At 42.6% G+C, this 24,728-nt stretch overlaps 1 protein-coding gene across 9 annotated transcripts in view; it reads left to right on the top strand.

Annotated features, from left to right (window-relative positions):
• LOC116396200 (rho GTPase-activating protein 12-like) overlaps positions 1-24,728 on the top strand; it is a 41,584-nt gene that overhangs the window by 206 nt on the left and 16,650 nt on the right. For 8 of the 9 annotated variants that reach the window (XM_031870655.1, XM_031870654.1, XM_031870653.1 and 5 more), the window contains exon 2: positions 4,342-5,108. In XM_031870655.1, the coding sequence (XP_031726515.1) occupies positions 4,407-5,108 (702 nt within the window). In that variant the 5' untranslated portion in view covers positions 4,342-4,406. Of the gene's footprint in view, positions 1-10; positions 968-4,341; positions 5,109-24,728 lie in introns of those variants that run through there. The other variant, XM_031870649.1, reaches the window with a different exon arrangement.

Raw genomic sequence — 24,728 nt, 5'->3', positions numbered from 1 at the left:
TTTGGGACACCGAGGAATGTTTTAGCAGGAAAGCTAATTAGCTAGCTAACGTTAGCGTCCAGATTAGCTCCTGTAAATCAAGTTAAGACTACAGAACGCGAGTATAACTAACTGCTAAGACTTTTAAATGAGTACTGAGAGTGAACACAAGTACTTCTGTCGCAAATTAAGTTTAGAGGAATGCTGTACAAATACCAGGAATTGTAAAATCCCTGTAGGAATACTACCAAATACACCCACTAACGGTTTATACCCTCTAGGGAGTTTGTCTAGTACCATAAAGTTACCCTCATGCAGCTAGATAACATACATGCTACTGTATGTTTGGTTGTTGTTCAGTAACGCCACACCTGTCAAGGTGTGCAGCACGAGGCACAGGTGACAGGTCATTTCACCTTCTTTTGGAATGTGTTCAATAACAACACGTGCGTGGGAAATATCTTAATATCAGAGATTAAGTTTTAAGATAAGATGAATCTTGTGTTTTTGTAAATTAAAGTGTAAATCACAGTGGAGCTGGTTGGTATTAATTTAAGTCACATAGGACATTTGATTGGGTAATTTGAGGATTTTTCTGCTTTTTGTTATTGTGAATTAAATAAATTAAGCAACAGGAAGATGACACCATGTGCTTTAGAAAACTGTGATGGGCAAAATCAAAATATTGTCATTTGCATCTCTAAATTAATCTAGATTATCAAAATCACAATTAATGTATTTTCTATTAAATAGTCTGTGATGCAACCTGTTTGTTTACAGGGAGGTGATGTCATGTTCAGTAAGATTTGTGGCTACCTGCTCAGGTGACCTACCTGGCTCTAAACACCTCCATTGTCTTTGTTCACAACGCCCACACTCAGTGAGCACCAGCTGTGGTTTGTTGAAGTGTGACAGATTGTGCTCGCTGACCTCGGGGAGAAGTCGTCTCTAACTGGGACAGCCTGTGCCGGATCCGGGCTTATTTTGGGTGAACATGGGCCTATATTTGGTTTAGACTTGGTGTGAAGGTCACTGTGCACTTCTTGACGGGCGCTGCTCGTTACAAACTGTGACTCCAGATGACGCAGAATCACAGGAAACACTTTCTTTCTCTTAAACTGATGGTTTGTGTTCGACGTCTGTCTCTAAAACGTGTGAGATGAAGCAGGTTTTTGCTGCTTAAAGGCAGCATGTCTTTACATAAACAAGTTTTTTTTAACGGATTAGTTGTTGATGTTATTGAATCCCAGCTTTGTTTCTGAACCGTTGACATTTTGGCTGTTCTGTATTCGACACCGTGTGAATGTTTAACACGAGCTGACTGAGCCTGATTGCACTTATCTGTAAATAACTGCCTGATGTGAGAGGAACCTTCTCTCTGATGAGAATGCCTCCCTCAGAGTAACCACTGAAACACAAAGCGTCTCTGACTCGGCTGACTCGCTGTTTTCGGGGGAAACATTTCATGCGTTTTACGTTGGAAAAACTTTCCAAGGTACCGCTTTCTGTTCTGCTGAGGCGGGACAAAAGAAACAGGAGGGTACGTTTCCTACATGTGCTGACAACGGCAGATTTTTCCACCTCCATGACAGTTGAAATGGTCCCACACACATTTCTTCTTCTACCTTCCCGACTCTTCAGCCTCGTCGCTCTGGATGATTTAATCCTGCTGTAAGGCTCATTACCATCACATCGAATTAAGGTGCTTCCTCTGAATTCTTGCTGATTGGACTCTAAAGAAGATTTGTGCTTTTCACTAAATAGCCACGGCTGATGCTGGAGCTTAATCTAGACAGACCTCCAGGCACTGATCCTTCTAAATACCTTTCAATATGAGGAAGAGGAGCCACCACAAAGTCTTCATCACTATGTGTGTGGTACGGGTGCATTGTTGTTTACATATGAGCTGTAACATCATGGAAAAATGCCGTAAAGATTTCTAAAATCTTCAATTTAATTGTTGGTTTTTAGATATTATACGTTGCGAGAGATGAGTTAGACTTTTTGAATCGTTAGCTGCCAGACTGGTTTGTGATTTCCCTTAAAAACGCTGGCAGGATATTGACGGGGAGTAAAGAACCAGAGGAAATGTGGCACAAAGAAGACCGGGAATGAACTTTGGTCTCATCTGCTGCAGAGACTTAAGTCCCAAAAGTTCCCATTCTCTTTAGTGATGAGCAGTACTTCTAGAACAGAGCCTCTGAAGGTCTTTGCTGTTGAGTAGGTGGAGACGGTCCGGCCCACTGTTTGCTCTTAGTTATTACTCCCACAATGTGTCAGGATTGACCAAAGTGACTCTGAGGAAAACCACAGACTTCTTATGTGAAGCGTGACAGATTGTGTAATAGAGCATTCAGCACAGAAAACATCTCATAACTCTATTATTAGTTACTATTTTGTAAATAAAGCAGCCACAGCTCCTCAACCTCTGAGCACATCTTCAACACAAGGATGAGATTCCTCCAGCCAGCTGAATGATCACATCACAGGTCAATGATGAAGCTGCCAGTTGTTGTCATGATATGCCAGACATCCCCCAGTCTGATGCTTCACTAGTCCTTCTCTGTGTGTTGATACCGTGAGCTGTGAATTGGCGTCGGTGTTCATTTGGCTAATGGACGTTGTGTACGGCCAATAGATTTGTGCCGGTAATCCGTGATGCTATTATCCCTGCGGTGACAGTAATCCAGGCGCTGTGATCACACCTAATCAGATCTTTATGAAGCTACAGCTAGTGACGATGTGCTCGTTAATCACTGTTGCACTGCTGCAAGAGAGGGATGAGTGTATCTTCTAGTAAGGCCATAAAAGTGAGTATCACTGTTACACAATGTTTAACCATGACTAGTTACTTCAGTTATTTCTGCTATCGTCCAAAACCTGAATTGGTTATCGTGGCAGAGATACACGAAACAGAGAAACACAGACGAGATACAAATCTTTGAACTCTGAAGCGTGTTAGAGCGTGGAATGTTTGTGGAACATCTCTTTCTATGAAAATAGCCCACGCATAGAGGTATAGCCTGAGGCCGTACATGCCCCTCGGGTTATTTATTATTAAACTCAGGTTTGCCCCTGAAGTTCACCACCGCTGAGACTTTATCTTTTCAAACAAACGTTTGGCTCCAATACGTTCTCTTTGTTGTCACTGTCGGTTGAGTTATGAACATTTTTAATAACTTTTAGAGATATAAACACTTCAAAGCTCAGCTTGCTCAAGGTGTGCTGGAGCCCCACCTCGTGGTGTGTGTGTGTGTGTGTGCGTGTGCGTGTGCGTGTGCGCGCACATATATGACTGTGGCAGGAAACTGTGATTTGACTAGTTTGTCCGCTCAGAAGGCCTCAGTTGCTGCTGGACTATCTGTCATGATCAGAGTTCGACAGAATAACGGATCCTTTGAGTGGTGGAAGACCATGTGAGTCACATTACTGTCTCTGCTCCTCATGTCTGACTCCAAGAGGATTAAAGCTCCTCACTTTGTATTTTAATCATTCGCTCTGATAAGTTCATTAGACTTTAAGAGGCTTTAAGTCATCTTTCTCTGATTTATGAATACATTACCTCTGGTTGATAAACCTTAAAGATTGTTATTTCACTTTTTGTACTAGTTTTACTTTGTTAAATTCTTTCTGTGAGGTTTCATCACAACTTGAACACATTTCCACTTTGTGTCTTTGTCCTTAAGTTTGAGTTTCCTTTAGGTGACTCTAATCTCCTCGACTGTAGATGATCACTAATACTGCTGCTGTTTACTTCCTCGTTACTGATTATAAACTAACTGCTGCTGTCGGTGCTAGAGACTCATTTAGAAGTAAAGCAAGTTTAATAAATGGGAATTAAACTTAATGTTCAGCCTGTCAACATCGATGTACAATAAACTTTCATTCTTCTCAGCATTCAGACATACTTGCTCTGTCTCTGAAGTGCCTTCCAGGATATATATTGGACGTTTCAGGTACCAAATATTCAAGGAATGGAGTCCATATATAATATATAATATACCAATTTTACCTCTAGATCAGTTTTTAAGATATTCAACCAGTTAAAGGTCTTAACATATGCCAATGTAGGACTGTTGGTGGCTTATTTCAGATCTGTTTTAGCAGAATATGTTAAGACATTCAGCATTTTTTATCTTTCAAGGGAACAAATGTATATAGCATATAATTGGGGAAATGTGGGAGAGAAGGTTAATGATGCGTAATAAATGGCCTTTAAAGACTTTGTGGTATATGGTTACCCTCTGTTACACCCAAGAAACACGTTTAAGGCCCCAAGTATTGATTACATCATGACTGGGACATAAAATGTCAAATCTAAATGTATTGGATTCTTACTTTGGTTCTTTGTTTTCCCTCCAGCTCTGCTCACCATGCTAATAATCTTCCTCTTGCGGTGAGCTGCCTGGTGGACAGTCGGAGGTATCATGGCGGAGCTGCCTATCGCCCCGGGCGAGGTCTACATCGAGGTGGAGTACGACTACGAATACAAGGCCAAGGACCGCGACATCATCATCCACCAGGGGGAGTGCTACATGCTGGTCAAGAAGACCAACGAGGACTGGTGGCAGGTGAGGAAGGAGGAAGGGACTAAAGCGTTCTACGTACCTGCTCAGTACGTCCGCGAAGTGCGCAAAGCCCTCATGCCGCCTCCGAAACCTCTCCAGCATCCTCCCGCAGCCACTGGCAGCTCGCCTCCTCACAGTGGGGGTGGTGCACTCTGGGTAAAGCCCACCAGCCTGGATCTGGGACTCCACGGCCCGTCCACGGAGAACCTCCACAGACACGAGTCCAGCAATCGGCGCTCACCCGCCGCACAAACCGCCTCCTCGGGCCATTTCAGTCCGCCCAGTCAGCGCCGGGACAGCAGCCACCAGTACCCCCCCAGCAGTCCCACCGACCACGACCAAGCTCTGGCGGACGTTCTCTTCCACGCCGGAGCCCTCCAACCCCCTCAGAGAAGAAGGTCCGGCACTCTCCCCCACACCCGAGCTCGATCCCCAGACCTGGAGCGAGCTTCGCTGGACGTGGACAACGCCCACCACTCTGACTCTGCAGGGGAAGACAGACGCACCAACGACTCTGAGTCGGGAGACGAGCTGAGCAGCAGCTCCACTGAACATCCACAGGTAAGAACACAGTCAAAGAAGTCTTTGTGCAAGAACTGGGCCATATGGAAAATATCAAATATCACATTATCCATATTGTTGGGACCATTGGAGCGCTCACAAGATATTAACGCAATATTTCTGATACAGCTAGTAACAGTCTGGTATGTTAAGAAAATATCATCCTGTTACTGTGATGCAGCTTTTAAAACCAGGAAATATTTACGAGATCTAAGACGATATCTAGTCTCATATCACGATGTCTATATAATATTAATATATTTCCCAGCCCTAGTTTGTGGTGTTGAATGATTAAATACATGTGAAGCTCTGCATTCATTTTGGATCCAGGATGTCTGCTGGTTTAGTTTTAACACAACAAACATGAGAGGAAGTCGTCTATCAATGCCAACTTCAGACCATTGTTAATAATTGTAAACAGCTGTTTTATGATTGTACTGTACTTTAAATATACAAACAATGATGACGTTTTTAAAATGACATCCCCTTTCACGCTGTGGTGTTTATTCCCAGTTTACCAGATGAGGTGTAATGAACCTGTACTAACGGTGATCGTTACCTTCGGCCTGTTCCTATTAGAGCTGCTACAGATGTCTGTACAAGCGTTTGCTTCAGTTGTGTTGGTGTAAGACGCTGAACGTGGTTTTGTGCAGTTGGCTAAAAACTGTTTGACGTGTTTAGCTGATCTGACCTCTTGACCTGTTGATCCGTCAGTCCAGGCCTAAAGCTACTGAGGTTCAGACGCATACAGCCTCAGTGAGACGAGGCAGCTGATTGGTTGTGAGCCCGATCAGTCGGTGGTGTTTGTTCCTGAAATCGTTCGCTCAGTCTACTGCTGAACAAAAGGCAGAGAGAGAGAATAGAAACTGGGTCCTTTCTTACTCCTTTCCCTGTTGTTCAACCTTGTTAGGCAGCCTGAACCCTGCCTGCTGTAGTCCACTATGAAAGAGGCAGTGTGCAGCTCATTCTTATCCATTATCCTTTTATTAAAGTGCTGTGACTGCAGTTTAACAATAATATATGAGATTAGGCAAAGCCACACCTTTCTCTAGCACCATTAATACAATTTACTAAACATTGTCGCGCTGTTTTAGCATAAAATACAGAATATTAGACCCACAAATTCTTGGAAAATGGACTTCTGGTCAAAGTATGAAGTAATAAACATATTGCATTGAGTCTTCCACAGTGCTGTCAAACAGAAAATGTAGGTTCACTTGTCATTGACTAAAGATATTTAGCTTAACTTCCAGTAAATTACTCTTGACCCTCTCCTGTATGTGGTTAATTTGTCGCAGTTTTGTTCCCACCAACACTCTCTGAAGGACTGATTTCAGAGCGATACATCACACAATGACGTAAACCGCTGACTCGGTATGAAGTGTTGTTAAAGGTTACCAAAAAAAGTGAGTGTATACAAGTTCAAAGTGTGTATGTGAAAGCAGTTCACAATGGAGTTCCTTCCTTCCCTCGGCCGCTGGGTGCCATTTAAATGGCAGGAGAAGAAGGTCAAAGTAGTCCAGCTTGTTTTGGTAATCTAAAAACAACCCAGCTTTGTCCCAAAGTAAACACTTTGCCTTTTATTTTTCTCATTCTGTGAGTCATTTGATCGGCAAGTGCAAATATTACAACAAATACAAAAATCTCTCCCTTTGGTCACAAGACTTTTCTGTTTTTTCATCTTTCTCCATCAGACACTTTTAGACACTGTTCTCTATCAATGTCATGGCAGTGTCATCAGTGCTAATGTCTTATGCTGTGTTGATTTACAGCTAGATTGCGGGTTTTTTACGTATAAATGAACGTCTGTTGCCACCAGGGAAAGCTCTTTGTGTATCTCGGTGTACCAGCGTCTGTGGAAACATTCCTGCGCTGAGAACACCAGCAGAATGACGATTATTCTCAGAATGAAAGGTTTATTAACTCCACAACAACGTTGTTACATGAGCAGTACAGGAAGTATCATCAACCAACCTATAGCTGCTTATTCAAGCTCTCTGATTGGCTACATGGTGATTGAAGGATGTTTGATCAGGTGTCCACATTGACCTGAAAAGCTCACGTGAGTCAGGAGTGGTGATGTGAAGGTGTCCCAGTTTCAGTGGTTTGCTTGTTTGTTTTTCCTCCGTCCTGGCAGCATGCTGCTGGTGACAACAGCTCAGTGAGTCACTTCCTAAAATATGCCAAACCCCACCCCTGTCCTCTCTGCTCCTATGTCTCTCCTTCACTGCAACATGATATCTTCAAGGGAATAGGAAGTAAGAGGGATTTAATAAGCAAGAGAGAGATGACATTAAAGATGGGTATCGTTTATCGACACTAGTACTCTTATCAATGCTGCTTACCGGTTCTTTATCGATGCTCTTATGGGTTCTTTTTGATTAGAGATCTCTACTGAACATAAAACCAAAGCAGCGGTAGTGTAAATGCAGAAAGTAGAGCTGTGAGTCTTGTTCCTTATTGCCAGCTCATCCGGCTCCCTGTGATGAACCTCTTGCTTTCAGGGAGTAATGAGCGTGACGGTCTGGAGAGCAGCTTTGCCAGGCTCTTATCTCTCTATCTCTATCTCTCTATATCTATATATGCCACACTGTTCCTGACATTGGGGCCCACTTTATCACTACTTTAGTGGCTCTAGTCATCTATCATCATCTATCCTCTGTCATCATCCAGGTGTTATTCTTTGGCACTTTTCTATTCTTTCCGGCAGTTAGATTGTGGGGGATGTGATTACATCATCCATTTTTCAGCATTGCAGACAGCTGAGTTCGAGAATGTTAAATGTCCTGTTTTGTGGCCAACATATTACCAATGTGCCAAAATGCATTCATCCAAATATTTCAGACACTGCTGATTTGATTTTGATGATATCTGATTAAGCAGAAAGCTTTTTATTGAGATATTTTCACTGCATTTATTTCATCTCAAACTAGCCCGGGTTGCACTAAAATTTTAAATTGTGAACTTTCAGGTCAGTGAGGATTATCTCACTGGGGCAAAGTAGGCTTCAATCCGTGTGAATCTTTGACATTGAGTTGGAACTAGCATGTTATCAGCTAGCTCGCTATTGGCTCGCTAGCTTCAGTAGTTGACCAACTCGTCTTGTGAGTAGGCCGTATTTCAGGAAGACACATGGAGGAACTTTGGGTTTCTTGTGTTTCTTTTTACTTTACTTACTTTGACGCGACGGCAACCTTTTCAGGAGAGATAATTGAAATTTTATTGCAAAGTAGCTTCAGGAAGTGTCGAGTTGGGGTCTTTATTGGATGCTAGAAGTTGGTTTAAATTTGCATTTAGGCATTTCTAGCAGATCAGATCAGTATTCAAGGGCATTTCATTCCTTTTTTTGGGGGGGGGGGTACCACTCCTTGCATCCAAAGCAGAGGACTCATAGTTTAGCTATAAAGTAATAAAAGAAACTGTAGAGGCGTGTTTGAGCTATCACAACATTATTATTGAGTTTCTTCTGAGCCCAACAGCCATTGATCCTCAGTTAGAAGATGTTGGCGTTACCAGCTGAGAGATCACTCGATGCTTTCGTGCGTACATCTCGTCTTGCAGCCGCCGGCCGCGATGGATTGGACGTCGCATCCGGCGAAGCAGACGCTTCCCTCCAGCCGATGAATATAAAGGCTGTCAAGGTCTCAGTGTGTTTTAATTTGCTGCTTCACTGCACCGCCTCATCCGCTCTGCTTTTTTCATCTCTCCTCTTCCTCCAGGATCAAAGCAATCCAACAGCACAACCCTGAACATGCTAAATACACTGTGCTCTGTATGTAGGAAGCTCACATGTTTAGTTTTGGACTTTCTTTTCCTCCTGTCACGTGATAACACGTCTTCATGTTTGGTGTTCTAGCTGTTAAAGTGGATGAGGAGACATTTAAGATATCTGGAGCTATTAAATAATGACAGCCGGAGTAATTAACTCTGTAAGTGGGTAATAATGACAAGCCTCATATTCTGTGTCGTGTTACAGACTTAATTGTCTTCATGAAACATGTTATGATTCCTTATTTGTCATGAACGCCCACTTGACTGACTTTAACAGCAGTCGGTTATTGTTAAATGTTCATGCATGAACAAAACTTGACAATATAAGTTTGGCTTTACAAGATTAAATGGCAAAACAGGTGATGCACCAGAATACATTTAACCTTTCAGGATTAACAAAAAAGTTGAGCTTTTGGTACCTTGACTGTCCATATTAGTGTCCTAGATGAGCCCAAGTTTATCCACAACTCTCTTCATTATTAACCTTAGACTGTAATGTTGCAGCCTCTGCAAGTTAACTTGAACCTCTGCCTGTCGGGTTAAAGTCTTTAATTTAGAAACTAGTGTTAAAGCCCTCAAAAAGTCTGCCATCCAAAAATGGGGATCACTTGGCGTCACTGTTTTTTGTGAGGAAGCACTTCCTAATTTCTTTGATCACCTGGTATTTGGCAGGAAGTTCAAGTTGGCAACTTTTTACGCTGTCACACCTTTTGTGTGGGTTAGTGTACGTCCATAGCACATACAATAAGTCATCTATTAGTTTAGTCAATCATTATACACACACACACACACACACACACACACACACAGTCTGAGGGATCTGTTAACGGAAGCCCGCCGACCATCTGCACTTCTGTTTCTTCCTTATTAAAAAAGGCTTATTATAGGACATGTCAGAGAGAATCTGAGCTCACTGCAGGTTATTTAGATAATAAATCATCCTCTCTTTCAGGGGGGCCCCACATATTTTCATGCTGAGGCCCCCCAGATGGAAACAATACAAACAATTGGCCACAATTAGGAAAGAATCTGTTTGGTTACAGATAAAGCTTGTACTTTAGCCTCGTAGTCGCCAACTGAAAAGCTTCCCTGCTGCAACTAAATACCTCTGATGCTCGCTGTTGACAGAAGGGGAGCAACTTAAAAAAGCAATCCACACTTTCTCCCCACACGTCGTGTTTGTATTCCTTCTTTTCTCGTCTTATCTCGCTCCGGCATGTTTCCTGACAGATTGTTTGTGGATTACAACCAGCGACCTTCTGTCACAAAGCCACTTCTCTCACATCTGGGTCACCGTTGAGCCGACCAGATGACTGACGACATGCTGCACAGAGTTTTTCTTGATGAATAGATTATTGTTTGGTTCATGAAGTGTCAGAAAAGAGTGGAAAATGTTTCCCAGAGCCTATAGGGTGACATCTTCAATCGTCATGTTATTGGTGGAAGAACAGGCCAAAGAAAGCACATTTGTTATTTTAGAGGGAAAAGTAGATTTGCAGTAGATTTCCTGTCGATTGATCCGTTTCATCAGCTCTAATATTTGGGCTGTCTTTAAATACATTAGTATGGATAAATTATTAAATACATTTGAGCCTCAAGAGGACTTCACAGATGTCTCCTTTCAGGAACATCACCACGAGCAAACAGCCGTTACTTTGGGAATAAGATGGAACGTCTCAGTGGAGTGTCTCAACGTTGTGAAGCAGCCCAGAGGAGTTTATAGCTCTGTTCCACACACACACACACACACACACACACACAGCTTCAGGCGGGCTGGCAGCTGACCTGCTCCTTTGCAGTGTGTTTGGTGCTTGTGTAACAGAACAGTGATGAGGCCAGGTTGTCTGTCTGTCTGTCTGTCTGTCTGTCTTTATATCTCTCTCTATTCTTGAAATTCAGTTGAGAAACTATTTATGGATCAAATTAAAGGGTGTTTATTGGACTATCTGTTTTTGGCTAATCCAGTGAGATGAAACACCTGCATAACTACAGTGATTACCTCATCATGCTGTAAATCTGATATTACCTTTAAGCCATTCTGTTGTGAGATAGTTTGCTATAAATGATATGACATTTCTGTCTCCTGGCAGCCCTTGTACATGATGTATTGTAACATACAAACAACATAACAGATTTATACCATCGAGGGATCAACAGATACAACACCGATTGTGATACAGAGAACCAATCCAACATCAGTGCTCTCTTTTTTACAAAATTTAAACTCTGCATATCTCATTATGTGTAAGTAATATCATTTTTATGAACGATGATATGCTGTCAGATTGTCACAATATGACAGCTGTTTGATATACATGAAGAACCCAGAAGTTTGACTTGTGAACAGGATTGTGGGAGTTTCATCCTTCACACTAAAGCAGGAAGAAAGACTTTTTATCAGATTAAGGAGATCCAGAACTGAAGGCTCTGCTTGTAGATATTGATTTGTGCCACATTATAATAGATTAATACCTTCCAGAGGTTCAGGACTGATGATGAACCACAACTGCCAGAAGTATAATACATATCCTGCGTAGTGATCATAGAGGATCATCCAGTGTAGAGCGTGAGTCTGTCATGTATGACTTCTTTGATTAGAGAAACAGAAGAGATGTGTGTGTGTGTGGGCAGTGTTCCTCACTTTATAGAGCTTTTCTTAATCCCTTTGGGAGCTTCAATTGGATATCTGTGTGTGTGTGATTTCAGCTGGGGCATTGTGTGTGGTGGCATTATGGTGGAGCAGATCATGTATCGAGCATCACTGAGCCCCCTCTCTCTCGCTCTCTCTCTCGCTCTCCCTCTCTGTCTCTCTCTCTCTCTGTCTCTCGCTCTGTTTATGTAAGAACCTGTGAGTGAATAAGTGTGGTGCGCGTGTGTGTGCGTGCGCGTGTGTGTGTGCGTGTGTGCGCGCGCGTGCGTGCGCGTCGGACCTCAGAGTGACATTATCTGGCTTGCCACAGTGACATGTCAGTCAGAGAGAGAGTTTGCGAGTAGTCGGAGGCTGCTGTGTTTTGTCTGCGTCGTCAGTGTCCTCGTCAGCACCGCTGCAGAGGCGACTCAGCCACAGGACAGTATGTACCCAGATGAGAATGAGACGGTAAGACGCCTTCTTTATCCCTGTACGTGTACTGCTCAAGAATACTGAACCGGTCAACTTCACATGCCTACATCTCGATATGCTACGTGCACATTTTTTGCCAAGTCAGCACATCCCTCTGAATATTGAATTCTATCAGAGTAACGTGCTGCACAGTGACTGACGCTCATCATAGAGCTTTCAGGGTTTGTCGGATTCACACGAGCCAGCTGGCATTTTTCAGCATTTACTGTGTTCGTCTCACTCTTGAGAGAATCATCTATAAATGAAGTGCTGCTGGTTTTCACAATTCTACTGTCATGCTACTGCGCTCATGTTTTGATCCCTAAAGTTAGACACACGCTCTGGATTATGTGACTTTTTCATTCTCAGCTTTGTGTTTCTGTCATCTCTTCCATTGATGTTCACAACATTGTGTTTATTCCCCATCTGATCAATAACACTGATTATTTGAGCCACAGCTGCTCTCATAGCCAGAAGGGAGCAGGTGAGGAGGGCCGTCGCACTCTCTGAGACGTTTGAACTGATGATGACATGCAACAGGATAGCTAAGAGGATGCTAAGCACTTGCCATGCTTCATTACATAAGCGCCGGCTACGTAACATTTGTTTGGACAGCTGGCTGCTGAGACGAGATCGGGGCACCGGCGATGACGATGATGATGGGTGAGAGGAAGAGGAGGAGGCAGACGGGACAGAATATAATGTGGTATTTATTAGGATATTGTGGCATGGGTTAGAAAGACTGATATTTGACATATCGAGTGCACCGAACAGAATATGTTTCACAGGACAGTGCTTTGCCTTTTCAGAATCATTAACTGAATGTAAACTTTACTCTGTAGTGTCTTAACATGTGAATTTACTTGAGGCATCGAACCATAAAGTGCTCAATTTAAAGGTAAAGGTCCTTATTTTTAAACACCTTTTGTAGATTTTGTTTGTAATCTTGCATGACGTTGTATTCAAACGGACATAAACGGCAAAAAGCGGCAACCGTTCCTTTTATTTCCTCTATTTTCTTCCTTTTATGTTTTGATACAAACCTGAAGAAAATAGCAATTTAAAATTGTCAATAATCGGAAGATTTGCATCGTTCAAAACTGTTTTTATAAAACAAGGAAAGCATATATTGCCTCTTATAAGATTATGTTTTTCTGGAAACATGACCCTGTTTTTAATATGTGAAGATGAAGATATAGCTTGTGTCTTCCTCTGTGTTATGAGATCAATCTTCTCCAAAACGCCGTGTGTATCTGAGCAGCCTCTAAATGACAGAGGGCAGTTTGCAGCGTATAATCCCTCGGTCCAATACAAATAAAGGTTTGCTCGTGTGTACTCTTCTCTGGCTGATGATAGCGTGTGCTATCATTTCTCACTTTCAAGTAGAAAGCACCGTCTTTGTGTGCACTTTGCCCGCCGGTGAAGTTCACCGTCACAGATTATTAACTTGGCCACGTGGTCACAAGATGTCTTATGTTTAGCCGAGTTTAGGTGTGAATATAATGCATTATAGAAGAAGAAACATGGAGATAAGAAGGGAAGAATCACAAGAAGTTGTAGCCGTCTCAGATTGTATTCTGGGAAAGTCCAGGAACTTCAAAGTTTCCAAAACACATATGAAACTGGCCCATTACTGGTTCAGACTGTGCCAGAGCTTCAGGTCCTCAAAGAAAAGACTCTCAGCTGTTTAAATGCTGAAGCTGAAACTAAAGGTTCTCGTGCATTCGCTGTTGTTGCTACAAGATTTAGCAAATTCCCTCTGGAAATGAACAATATTCAGTTTAGATTTGATTAGAGTAGTCTGTAAGTGTATTGTTAATTATTGTCATTTTTAAAGCCAAAATACCAGAACTGTTGTGGTTCCATCTTGTCTCTGTTGTATTTTGTAAAGTTACACTTTTTGACATATTGTAGGCTGATGATTAGGATGGAGATAAACATCAGTTGCGGACCAAACACAGTTCACACCTGTCGCAGTTTGTTATTGGAGAAAAAAAAATGGCGTCCGTTGTTTTGCCATGGTAAAATCAAAATTTAATCTTCACAGACACAATACATTACATGCATTGTAGTGTCTGTAAGGCTTCGTGCTGCCTCAAAGTAACTTCTGCTGTTATTTATTTTCGATGTACCTCCACGACCTGCAGGAAGTTAACAGAGTAAAGATGATTTCAAGGGTGTGTCATGTACCCGCAAATACATGACACACCCGCAGATAGACCTCGGCAGCACCCAGCTAAACACAACTGGCGTTGCCATCTTTCTTTTTAGGATCGGTCACTGTTCATATGCTTAAAAAAAACAACGTACAGAAAGGCTTGTTGGGTAGTCGGGCAGCACCTCCTTTCTCCTCAGAGCTGAATGTGTGTTTCTTATGAATGTCTCTAGTTACAGGTCTCAGATCAGTGGGTAATGGCTTCAACAAAACCTTTCAACGTACATGTTGCTCAATAATATCGCCCGGGCTGGTTCTTAGAGTGTAGATGAGGAAACCAGTGTGTATGTGGTAATGTGAACTGGTTGAGGATCAATGACAGGATGATCCCAGCTTAAGCTTTGTTCTACTTCTGCTGTGTGTGAGATGCACTGTGTGGGCTTGTAAAGGCTTCTCTCTCCGTTTTTATTGTTGTGATTTTATTCTATACATCATGACATATTTTATGTCTACAGTCCTGCTCACTGAGTGGAGCTCGGGGTTAACACTCACGTTTAGTAATGTGAAAGTGACACGCCTCTAGTGGAAGTACAACATACACGATACATGCATATCTCAAAGAAATGTCTCATTATTTATGTTTTTAGAGACATCTTTCAGACAAAAACAACAAATCAGTGTATCGTTTCTACAAGCACATGATTCTCCATGTCAACAAAAACAAAGCGGATTGTCTATCGATGTTGTCAATCAATAAAATGTTCCTTTGAGTTTCTGAAGAAGATCCGTTTGTGGCCGAGTCGCCGTCAATCACGTCCACGTGGAATAAAAGCTCAGCCGGGAACAAGAAAGTGCAGCGTTGTAATGTCTTTGTCTTTGTGTGCAGATAATTACTACCCAGCAGCAGCAAAGAATGTACACACGTGCTTCTTGATGAGCCTTTTCTGTGTTTCTTCATACCTCACGGCCTCCTTATTTGGAGTTAAATCATAAACTATCTCCGACATGTTTAGGCCGGTAGTAGAAGCGTTTGCTGAGATCTTCCCTCCTCGGCGTAGCTTCCAGTGTGGCGTAGTAGTCGATTGGTTGAACCTTTGACTACGAGTTCAAACAGAGCTCTCCAGCTTTTGTGTTTATTTGTGTTATTGTCGTGAAACAGCTGTGCAGCCACGAAGGTCGGCCTGTGTGTGAAACTCGGTGTCTGAAACGCTGCGATTTTGAATTGTTCTGATTCAACAAAGATTACAGCGTCAGTCGACGGACCTGCAGAGTCATGCTGGGAAATTAGCTGCACCCTGTCAGCTCTGCTTGGTCTCCTGCAGGATAAAAGCTCCTTAACTTCCTGTTTGGACTGTTCCCCTGGGATAATTCCATTTCACATTAGATTAGTAGATTATTCTAGGAGCCTGCTGGTTCCTCTTCTTTCCTCCTCCTGCCTCATTTAAAACACCTAATGTTAATATTCCACATTACATGTGCGATGTTGTGCTTCGTGCAGTTATCTGAAAGCGATACCCCCTTTGTCTGGTGGAACTGGTTTGACTTGAGCAGGTTTTTGTACCTCGGTCAGGTTTTCTGTCTGAGAAGCCAGAGACATGATGCTCACTTTTGTTCATTAGCATTCAAGACCAGAAGTACAGGTTCAGCTCCAGTGAACGGCTGATATCCTGTATAGAGAAACGTTTTTTTTTTTTCCTCCTATTACAGTTGGATTTGAGTCTGCCTTCTGTTCACTGTGTTCTGGTAACTTGTAATTATTTAAGTGCAAGCTGAATCTGATCCGTCTCCTTGCTGCTGTGCGTCTCACTGTAATAGAGTAAATGTATCAGTGACGTGTTGAGGATGAGCCTTTAAATCTTACAAATATGGAAACATCTGCAGCTGTGGCTTTGTGTTTTATCAGCGTTTGTGGTTCATCCTGACTCGGAGCATGTGGCTTCTTTTATTTGCCCCCCCACAGTAAAGAAGGAAAAACTCCCAAAATCAACTTTCAAATACAAAAACATCAAGAGACTATCTGCTTACAATTTGAGTCTGTAGTTTTGGCCACCATATACCTAGCCGTATAAAATTATATTTGCTGAAATTCTGCTGTTAGACGTCGCTTTGTTGTTCCCCTTCAGCCTTGTTCTTCTTCTTCACTTATCTGATTGTTTTTGCTATTTGTCCCACTGGACGCTTGTTGTGGAGAGCACTGGATCTCTGTCACAACTTCAACTTCAGCAAGTGTCACCAAATATTAACATCTGTGGTTCCAGAGATGAATGAACCTCTGCTGGAGCTGCATCACTCACATCTGGATTGATTCACAGACTTTGGTAGTTTTGAGTCTCCTTCACTAATGCCATATTTGTTACAGCTCCATCACTTACACCTGAGAGCTCCCGAGGGCTTCGTGGGCAGATTCTCCCCGTTTCTGGTTCAGGTTGGAATATGTCTGTCTGGTGCAGTGTTTCCTCGGAGCTCCCTGTTGAATTGTTGTCACTGCTGCATCATTTCCTTGCTATCTGTCTGCTTCCCTGCGTGCCTATCACAGCGACCTTGCATGTGTAGTGAAAAGCCCGTTGATGGAAAACTGCCAGAAGTCATTTTGAAGACGAGCAGCTGACGACGCATGAATTCTCCCACTTTTTGTACCTCGTCGTCCCTGTGCTCCTCAGATTTGTGCTTTCTTTTAGTGTTTGTCACAATAGCTGCTCAGAACTACCTCCTACAGCTGGGACGAGGTGCTTGACCACCATGACGGGCTTCTTATTCTCATGCCAACCTCCTTGTATCCTGCAAATGATCTTGATGTCTGAATATGAACTATTGAGAAAGGTTTACGGACTCTCTGCAGAGTTTTTAGATATCTACCCCATCGAGTTACCAGCTTAGAGGCAAGATTTATAAAACCATGCATGCTGCATAATGTTGCATTTGGAATATGTCGTATAGCTTTTTGATAACAAACAAACATAAAGAAATGTTATGTTTATATTGAGTATTACTCACCCAAACACCTTGAGGTTTAACGAGCACGTTGAATGCTTTTCTTTGCCCATAAAACATTTTTTAAGTATTTTAAATTCAGCTTTGTTTAAATCATGTCTTTGTTTTTTGCTGAGGCATTGCTCAGTTATTTGGCACCTTGCAGCAGCATTTACATTATTGCTGTTCTATGCGTTACGGACTGAGACATTACCTCATCACCACAGGTATGATAAATATATAAGGTGGTTATAGTGGGACATGAGGTAGCTGATGGTTTAATAGTGTTTTAGGGTGGATGACCCCCTTAAATATCAAACTTTAGAGCTGGTTAAATAGTACTTAAATCCTCATCTGACGTGATAAAACCTGATAAAACTGAGTCTTATAGCGGGACTTTGCGTGTCAGTTTTGCACACTAGCTTCTCAACCTGAGCCCATGAAGTGTTTTTAAAAGGAGTCGTCGTGACATGCTACAGGCAGGATGAAGGATCATCCTTAGCCGAGGGGGATCTGTCTTCCTCATACCTGCCCTCTTTACTCTCCTCCTCCTCCATAAAGAGGTGTGCTGTCGAGGCATGTGGACACGTGGCCTCCTCTCTGGATCTGGAGGAGGTGAAAAAGTGTCTCTCTCTCTCTCTCTTTTCACCACATTCTTCAAGGTGTGCAGAAACGAGTCGATACATGATTCCCAGGGGAACAAAAAGAGCTGTGAAAGATTTTGAGGAAAAGATACACAAAAAAAGGAAGAAAGTGAACAATGGGGGGGAATAAAAAGGCACAAAAGTATCTGCTTGCTGTGGTTCCTCCAGCTCTCTGGTTACCTACAGGGACTGAAAGAGATGCAGATTTTCTCCACATTAAAACAACAATGACACTAAATAGTTTTCATTATGTCTAGTGTTCCTCAGTTGGAGGGGTCTTCTGTATCTTTGCACTGATTGTCTCTCGTCGTATGTTATTTCCTCCTCATTACTCACCGACAATTACTTTGCACCGTTGACATTGTGTTAAGACTATAAGACTAGTGGGAATATTTGGGCACATTGTCAAGCTTAATTACACTCCCAGCCTTTTCTAATTGCTCTGTCATTTTGTCGTTTGCATGCTGCTGCTCACCTTCCCCGCGTCGCAATTATTGTCCTCTTCACTCGCTGTGTAACAGTTTGTTTAACTGGCGGTCTGAAACTGAAAACGGCTTGTCGTCTTCTCCTGCTGTGTGTTTATAAATCTGTTGAACAGGAGAAAAACACCAAGAATTCATCTGCTAATTTAGACCATTTCACACGAATGTCTAACAGGATAACATGATGAAGTGATGGTATTTCAGACAGACATGGTGCTGAACTGCTACTTGACGGGCTGGTGGAGGCAAACAACTGTGAATCTAGTTTTAATCATGTTTTAATGGATTCAAACCAAGTCTGTGAGTGAGAAACAAGAAGCGTTTAACCCAGAAGGCCATCAGCGTTGGTGCTATAGCACCACTGTTCTCTTTCTTCAGACACATAATCATCTTGCAGTGATCCCTTGATTTTCCGGGTTCTGCTGTGTTTGGTGCTGTCAGTAAAAAGGCCTCTTGTGTCATTTCTCAGGCGTGACTCACTGTTTTCCATCGCCCACCCATGTACGACTTTCCACTGCTACATCTACGCGTGACGTTATCTTTCCATTATTTGTACCACCATATAAAGCTTGTGTCGGTCACATTCTGTGTCATGGTGTCGGGGCTTTGACTGTCTATCACACACTTCTATTAACACAATAATAGAAGAAAAAGTAAAAGGCTGAAGGTATGAAGAGCTCAGGTGAGACTGTGGAAGATTGCTGCTGCTTCACTTAACAGAATGGATGTTGTTTGTAGAGTTTGGATTGGATGTTTGTCACTATTTTGTATGTAGAGCCCCTTTCTACAGTATACATTATTACATAATAGCTCAGCATTTAAATAACCTTTATAACCCACAGTATGTGTGAATAATAGGGGAGTGAGGTCCCGCTACTATTTGAAGAAGACCAGTCCCAGAAACAGTGTTGATACATTTGGGTTTAAACACTTACCTCCTGTTATCGTGGTCGGTTTCACTGATCTGAGCTCAGTGTACTGGATGTGTTGAGTCACTGTCTGCTGGGTTCATGAGCATATAGCCTCATTCAATGTCCATGAATGAACACCCGGCACAGTCGACCCGACGGCCTTTAAAGGACCCGCGTCTGTGTTTGAAGGAATAATACTCAGTTCTGTTCTTAACCCATTCAGTGTCGTCCAGCTGCTCCACACTGAAGCTGTGTGTGTGGTAGTGACATCTGACGGGATGAGAAGTGTTCAGCTCAATACTCGGTACACTGTTCGGTGGTTTGTCACAGTCAGTGGTGAGTTGTTTCCTGTTGAATGGAAGGATTGCTCTCAGTACATTTGATTATTTTTGTTCTGGACATTAATCTGACTGATTCATTTCAGTGTGCAGTTTGATGAACTCAGCAAGGATGCCATTGACATACATTGGTGTTTATAGACTATAAACAGTTTTGGTAGAAGAAGACGCAACTAAATGAAGTAATCAAAAGACCTCAAGTGATGGAAAACGTGATAAAAATATTTTATTTATGTTTTTTTTCTTGTATCGGTTTGAGGAAGGTTACTGTTACTTGAGATGAACAGTGTGCTGTATGGAAGAGAAATGCTACGGTTCTAGTTTTAACAATATAAATCAGGCTGTTGTCAGTAGACTCCAGGCTGTTTGTTCCAGCTCGTGTTCTCTAATGTGCTGCTGGATGGGAAGTGGACTACATGTGTGGGTGCCCTGTCTGCCACAGAGGGATTACAACACACACACACACACATATATACATATGCAGCCATCTGCCTCACCACTTTCAAATCAAGTCACAGGTTTGGTTCATCGAATTAGGGTTAAACGATGTCTGACAGGAAGTGAATGCTTTCTGCTTAAAGCTCAGATGTGAGCTTCAGACTGCAGAGCTTCATAGTTCAGTGGGTGATGTACTGAGATCCAGAGAAGATCTCTCCCTCCCTCACCATCTCCTCTGCCCTTTAACCCACATTATTCCATCTCCTCTTCATTGGGAAATGTTTGGCATGATGTGGTGTTCTGATGACATTCACTGCTGCCGACGATGAGGAGTCTTCAGGAGGATGTTGCTACTGATTCAAGGCATTAACGGAGTAGCAGGAGTTCATATCTTCATGCTCCTCAGCTCAGGAGCTGGATTGAGATACGAGGCGTCAGGATGTGAACCTCCATCAGCAGTGATTCAGATACCGTCTGAAAGCCTGTTGTGATGTTGTACTCTAGTTGTTTCTGAAAGATGGAACCCAAACAGCAGCAGATCGGCTCATCTCAGCGGAGTCTCGAAAAAAACCTTACCTTTCTAATTTAGATTATGCTGTTGTTTTAACTTGCACAGAAGGACTTTGATCTCTCATGTTAGGCTTTTTGAGAACTTTTTCTTTCATCGATTTCATTTTTGAAGATGCACTTTCTACCTAGCAACAGAGCTCAATGTTAGATAGAAACATTGAATCCTCCACTGAGCTCAGATTGGAGCGTAAAAGCTACACACAGCACGCCTCTTTTCTAAGTCACATCCATCTCATTGCATTATGTGTCCTGAGCAGTGATCACACCTGTCCCAATGCTACCCTCTTATATAATCTCACACACACACACACACACACACACACACACACACACACGCCGGCTGTCCTCAGTGGACCCCCCGCACTAGAATTAGCGTCATTAGCTGTGACCAGTCAGGTAGATGGAGTTAGAGGATTAATCATTGGGTGGAGGCTGTCAGCTGCCCTGTGTTCCCCTCGCGCTGGTTCTGCTGTGTGGCCTCGGGCAAAACCCCACACATAGCTGATCGTAAAGTCAACTCTGAAAATGTTGCACGGACATTTTTTTAGACTATTTTAAAAAAAAGAAGGTGTATCGCGATGGAAAAAGCTTCAAGCCTCGGGGGGAATATGTCAGCGAGCAACACTGAACCCCTTCCCACTCGCTTGTTTTAAAATGTCAGCGAGGCATTTGGAAAGTAAGAGTCTTTCTGTAAAATGTGATTCTCTGTTTTTAAACAAACAGTGATTGTGACTTCAAGCGTCGTGTCTCAGCCTTCAGGGAAAACCCCCGAGTCCCCTGTGGAGAGAGCAGAGCAGCGTCAGACAGCTGGGTCTCCACACACACACACACACACACACACACACACGCACACACGCGCTCACACACTTTATTCAATAAGCAACACATCTGGAAACGTTCATCTCCTCCTACACTTGGGCAGTGCCAACACTATTCACCTATGTGTCACTTTTACTCGTGCACTTTTGTACATTTAGTCATGCAATCCAGTCGACTGTGTCCAGTCCCTACTGAAGGTGTGACGTATTGCTTTGAAATCATGGAGATGGACAAGATGTTATTTATTTTTGGATGTTTTTTGTTCCATTATTAAGGACTAACTTTAGCCCCCCATACCCCCCCTCATTCATTTGAATGAATTCCAACCACAGACTGTATATAAGAAGTGGACGCAGTCGTCGGTTTGTGGACTGCCGCTTTGAAGCCTCAAGTTTGTCATTTTTGCCGTCGCTATCTTGTTTTTTTTGCACCCAATGAACGAAGGTGACTATATTTGGACTGCGGAGGAGTGACGCCGTATACGTCTCTGGTAGAGACCTGTCAATCACTGTGTAGCCCCGCCCCTAAAGCATCCCATGCTTTATGGTCTATTTGAGTCTAAATGGACCATAATGTACTAAATAAACATCATGCTCTATTGAAGAAGACTTGGAACTAGAGATTGAGACCATAAACTCATGTTTACAATGTTTACTGAGGGAATAAATCAAGAGAGAAGTAGAGTCATTTTCTCATAGACTTCTATACAACCAGAGGAGTCGCCCCCTGATGGACAGTAGAGAGAATGCAGGTTTTAAGACACTTCCCCATTGCCTTCACTTTTCATAACCGGAGGCTCCCGCCTGGTTCCGAAGCAGAGGGCTCCGACTAAAAAGTTTAACTCTTGTCAAAGTGCCAATGCAACATCATCTGGCAACGTGCTGCGTTGACCAACGCCCATAGATTAGAGTACTTTGTAACATGAACGCCACATTCTTTAATAATTAACCTCCCTGTTGCAATGAAAGATGAAATAATTGTGTGTGCACTATGACGAACCCTCCGCACACGCCTAAAACACACAGAGCTCAGTGGATTCATGAGGCAATGTGGTCGGTCAATTGTTTGACAATAAGTCTCAATGACCCATCAGCATATCTTTAATATACAGTACATATATACAGTATATACTATACAGTATATAGTACATAATGAACTGTATTCATGTACTAAACTAAACCCATGACCCAAACTTTTACACTTCACTGTGTTGAATTCAGAGGTTGTGTTATGATAACCACGCGTCGTGTAGCATAGATGGTCTTTCCCTTTAGGACCGTCTTCGTGCAGCGCTCTTCCTTCCTGCATCACTTTCTGAGTTCCTTCCTCTCCCTCCTGCTGTCTCTTACATTTGACCCATTTGCAAAGCGTGTAGAGACACGAGTGGATCAGAGAGACTCGGAACAAGACCAGGATTCCTCTGTGGACCCTCGTCTCTGACAGGCTGCACTCAGGCGGGATTATGTAAAAGAGGGCACCGTACATCCCTTCTCTCTGCTCTGTAACCGTGTAGACCCTCAAAGAACAACTAAACTGTAACATACTACAAATAGATACAAGTTATCTACGCGGTGGTGGTGTTTATAGGATGTAGGTTGCTCTTAACACAATGGATTTAAAGCTTATGGAGACTTTCCTGAATCAGAATTGAATCGAATGTGGAGATCAGCACCAATATCCAGCCTATCCAGCCCTAGTCCGGACCCTCAATCAGTTGTATCCAATACTAGTTCATTCCCTATTCAAAATAACAACATAATATGTATACATAACATCGTAGTGTGGAGTTTGCATGTTCTCCTTGTGTCAGCGTAGGTTTCTCTGCCTTCTTCCCACAGTAAAGACTTGCAGGCTAGGTGAACTGTTGACTCTAATTCAAAAATGCCCAAATCTAGGTTAATGTACAATGTTACAGATATTATGTTAAACTCAAACACCTGAACCTCTTCTCTTTTGTTCTTTTATACAATACTTTACTCCTTTCCTGCCTGATTCCAAAGCGTTTTTTTATATTAGAAGTAATGTGTAAACGAATGACTGCCGTCCTGTAACAGACACATGGGGAGTGTGACACATGTTATTCCCTTTTTTAGCCCTAAATATGGCCGTCGCTACCGGCCAAGTGTCCCATGGTCACTGCTTCCTGCCTCTGAGCTCTAACTCACCTCAGGAGATTCGCCGTGTTCCTCCTGCAACGCACCGTCTCCCCTCTTTGCTCCCGTTGAATGTAATTGCTCTGGAGTGGTATAATTGCCTTTGGGTGGTGCCAGCGTTTCGAGGCCTTTTTGTGTTGACTTGCTGTGTGGTTTGTCTGCGGTTTGCTTTTTTTCTTTCTGCCCTATTATTATTTATTGTGAGATTACCTCAGACTGGACGAGACACCGGGGTCTCTTGAGGATGGCATGTTTGAACTTTTTGTGCTCCTGGTTAATTGTTTGTATGCTTTCCTCTTTCTTACATCAGTGCTTCCTACACCATGGATATGAATAAGACTTACTGACCTGAAGTTAGAAAATACATGTCGAGAGACTTCACAATTCAATCCGCTTTTTGAATTATATCTATGATGCAATTTTACCCGGAAAGACAGCCTGGCCATTTTCCTTGCACACAACTGCTCTCTCATAAAGCTCTTTCTTCCTGTTTCACTCTCCTGACTGGTTTCACTGGTCGTTTGTCCCACATTAAATCATTTAAATCTAGCACCCAGCGCTATTATACCAGGAACTACTTCCTCCCAAACGGATATCTGATATGGGAATGAAATTACACTGATTTACACAAAGAAATGAGCTTTAATCAGCTCAGATAGAAGGAACTCTTAATCAAATTCATTCATCATGACTTTGAATGCATGTTTGTTGTAGCATGAGTCTACATGAGTCTCGTATAGACTCATGAGTCTGTGGTAAATATTGGTGTTTCTTTTTTGTCCACCATGCTAAAAGTAGCTCTGCAAAGCTGCCAGAATTATGAACTCTTTCTTTTGTGTCTTATGGGAATGTGGTCCAGATCCTAAATGAATTAAGGAAAAAAGTCCGCTATAGTGGGGGAAATATTAAGAAACATTTTCTACAGATGTTATGGAAATATATGCCAAACATGTTAATCACTTTGCACCTGTGAAACGTGAACCTGAATGGAGGCGGAAGTAGACACGAGGTAGGTGTTCTCTTTGCGTGTTCTTGTGGAAACCTTTGTACATGTGTGGACTTGCACATTTTTAGTACATCAGTCTGACAAAGTTGGCATCAAAGTGTGTGTTTTGTTTTTGCGTGGCTTAGCTCCCTGCAGGTATGCAGCAGAGCAGGTTCCTCTGTGTCAAACAGTAAAGAGGAGGTGAACATGAGGAGCTCCTCCTCCTCCTCCTCAGTCACTGGCCAATCCCTTTTTAAGATTTCACAAACTTAGTTGTCAGCCTG

This window comes from Anarrhichthys ocellatus, unplaced genomic scaffold (genome assembly GCF_004355925.1).
Source record: "Anarrhichthys ocellatus isolate YVR2014 unplaced genomic scaffold, GSC_Weel_1.0 scaffold54, whole genome shotgun sequence".
Lineage (NCBI taxonomy): Eukaryota > Metazoa > Chordata > Actinopteri > Perciformes > Anarhichadidae > Anarrhichthys > Anarrhichthys ocellatus.
This window is presented reverse-complemented; position numbering and strand designations above follow the sequence as displayed.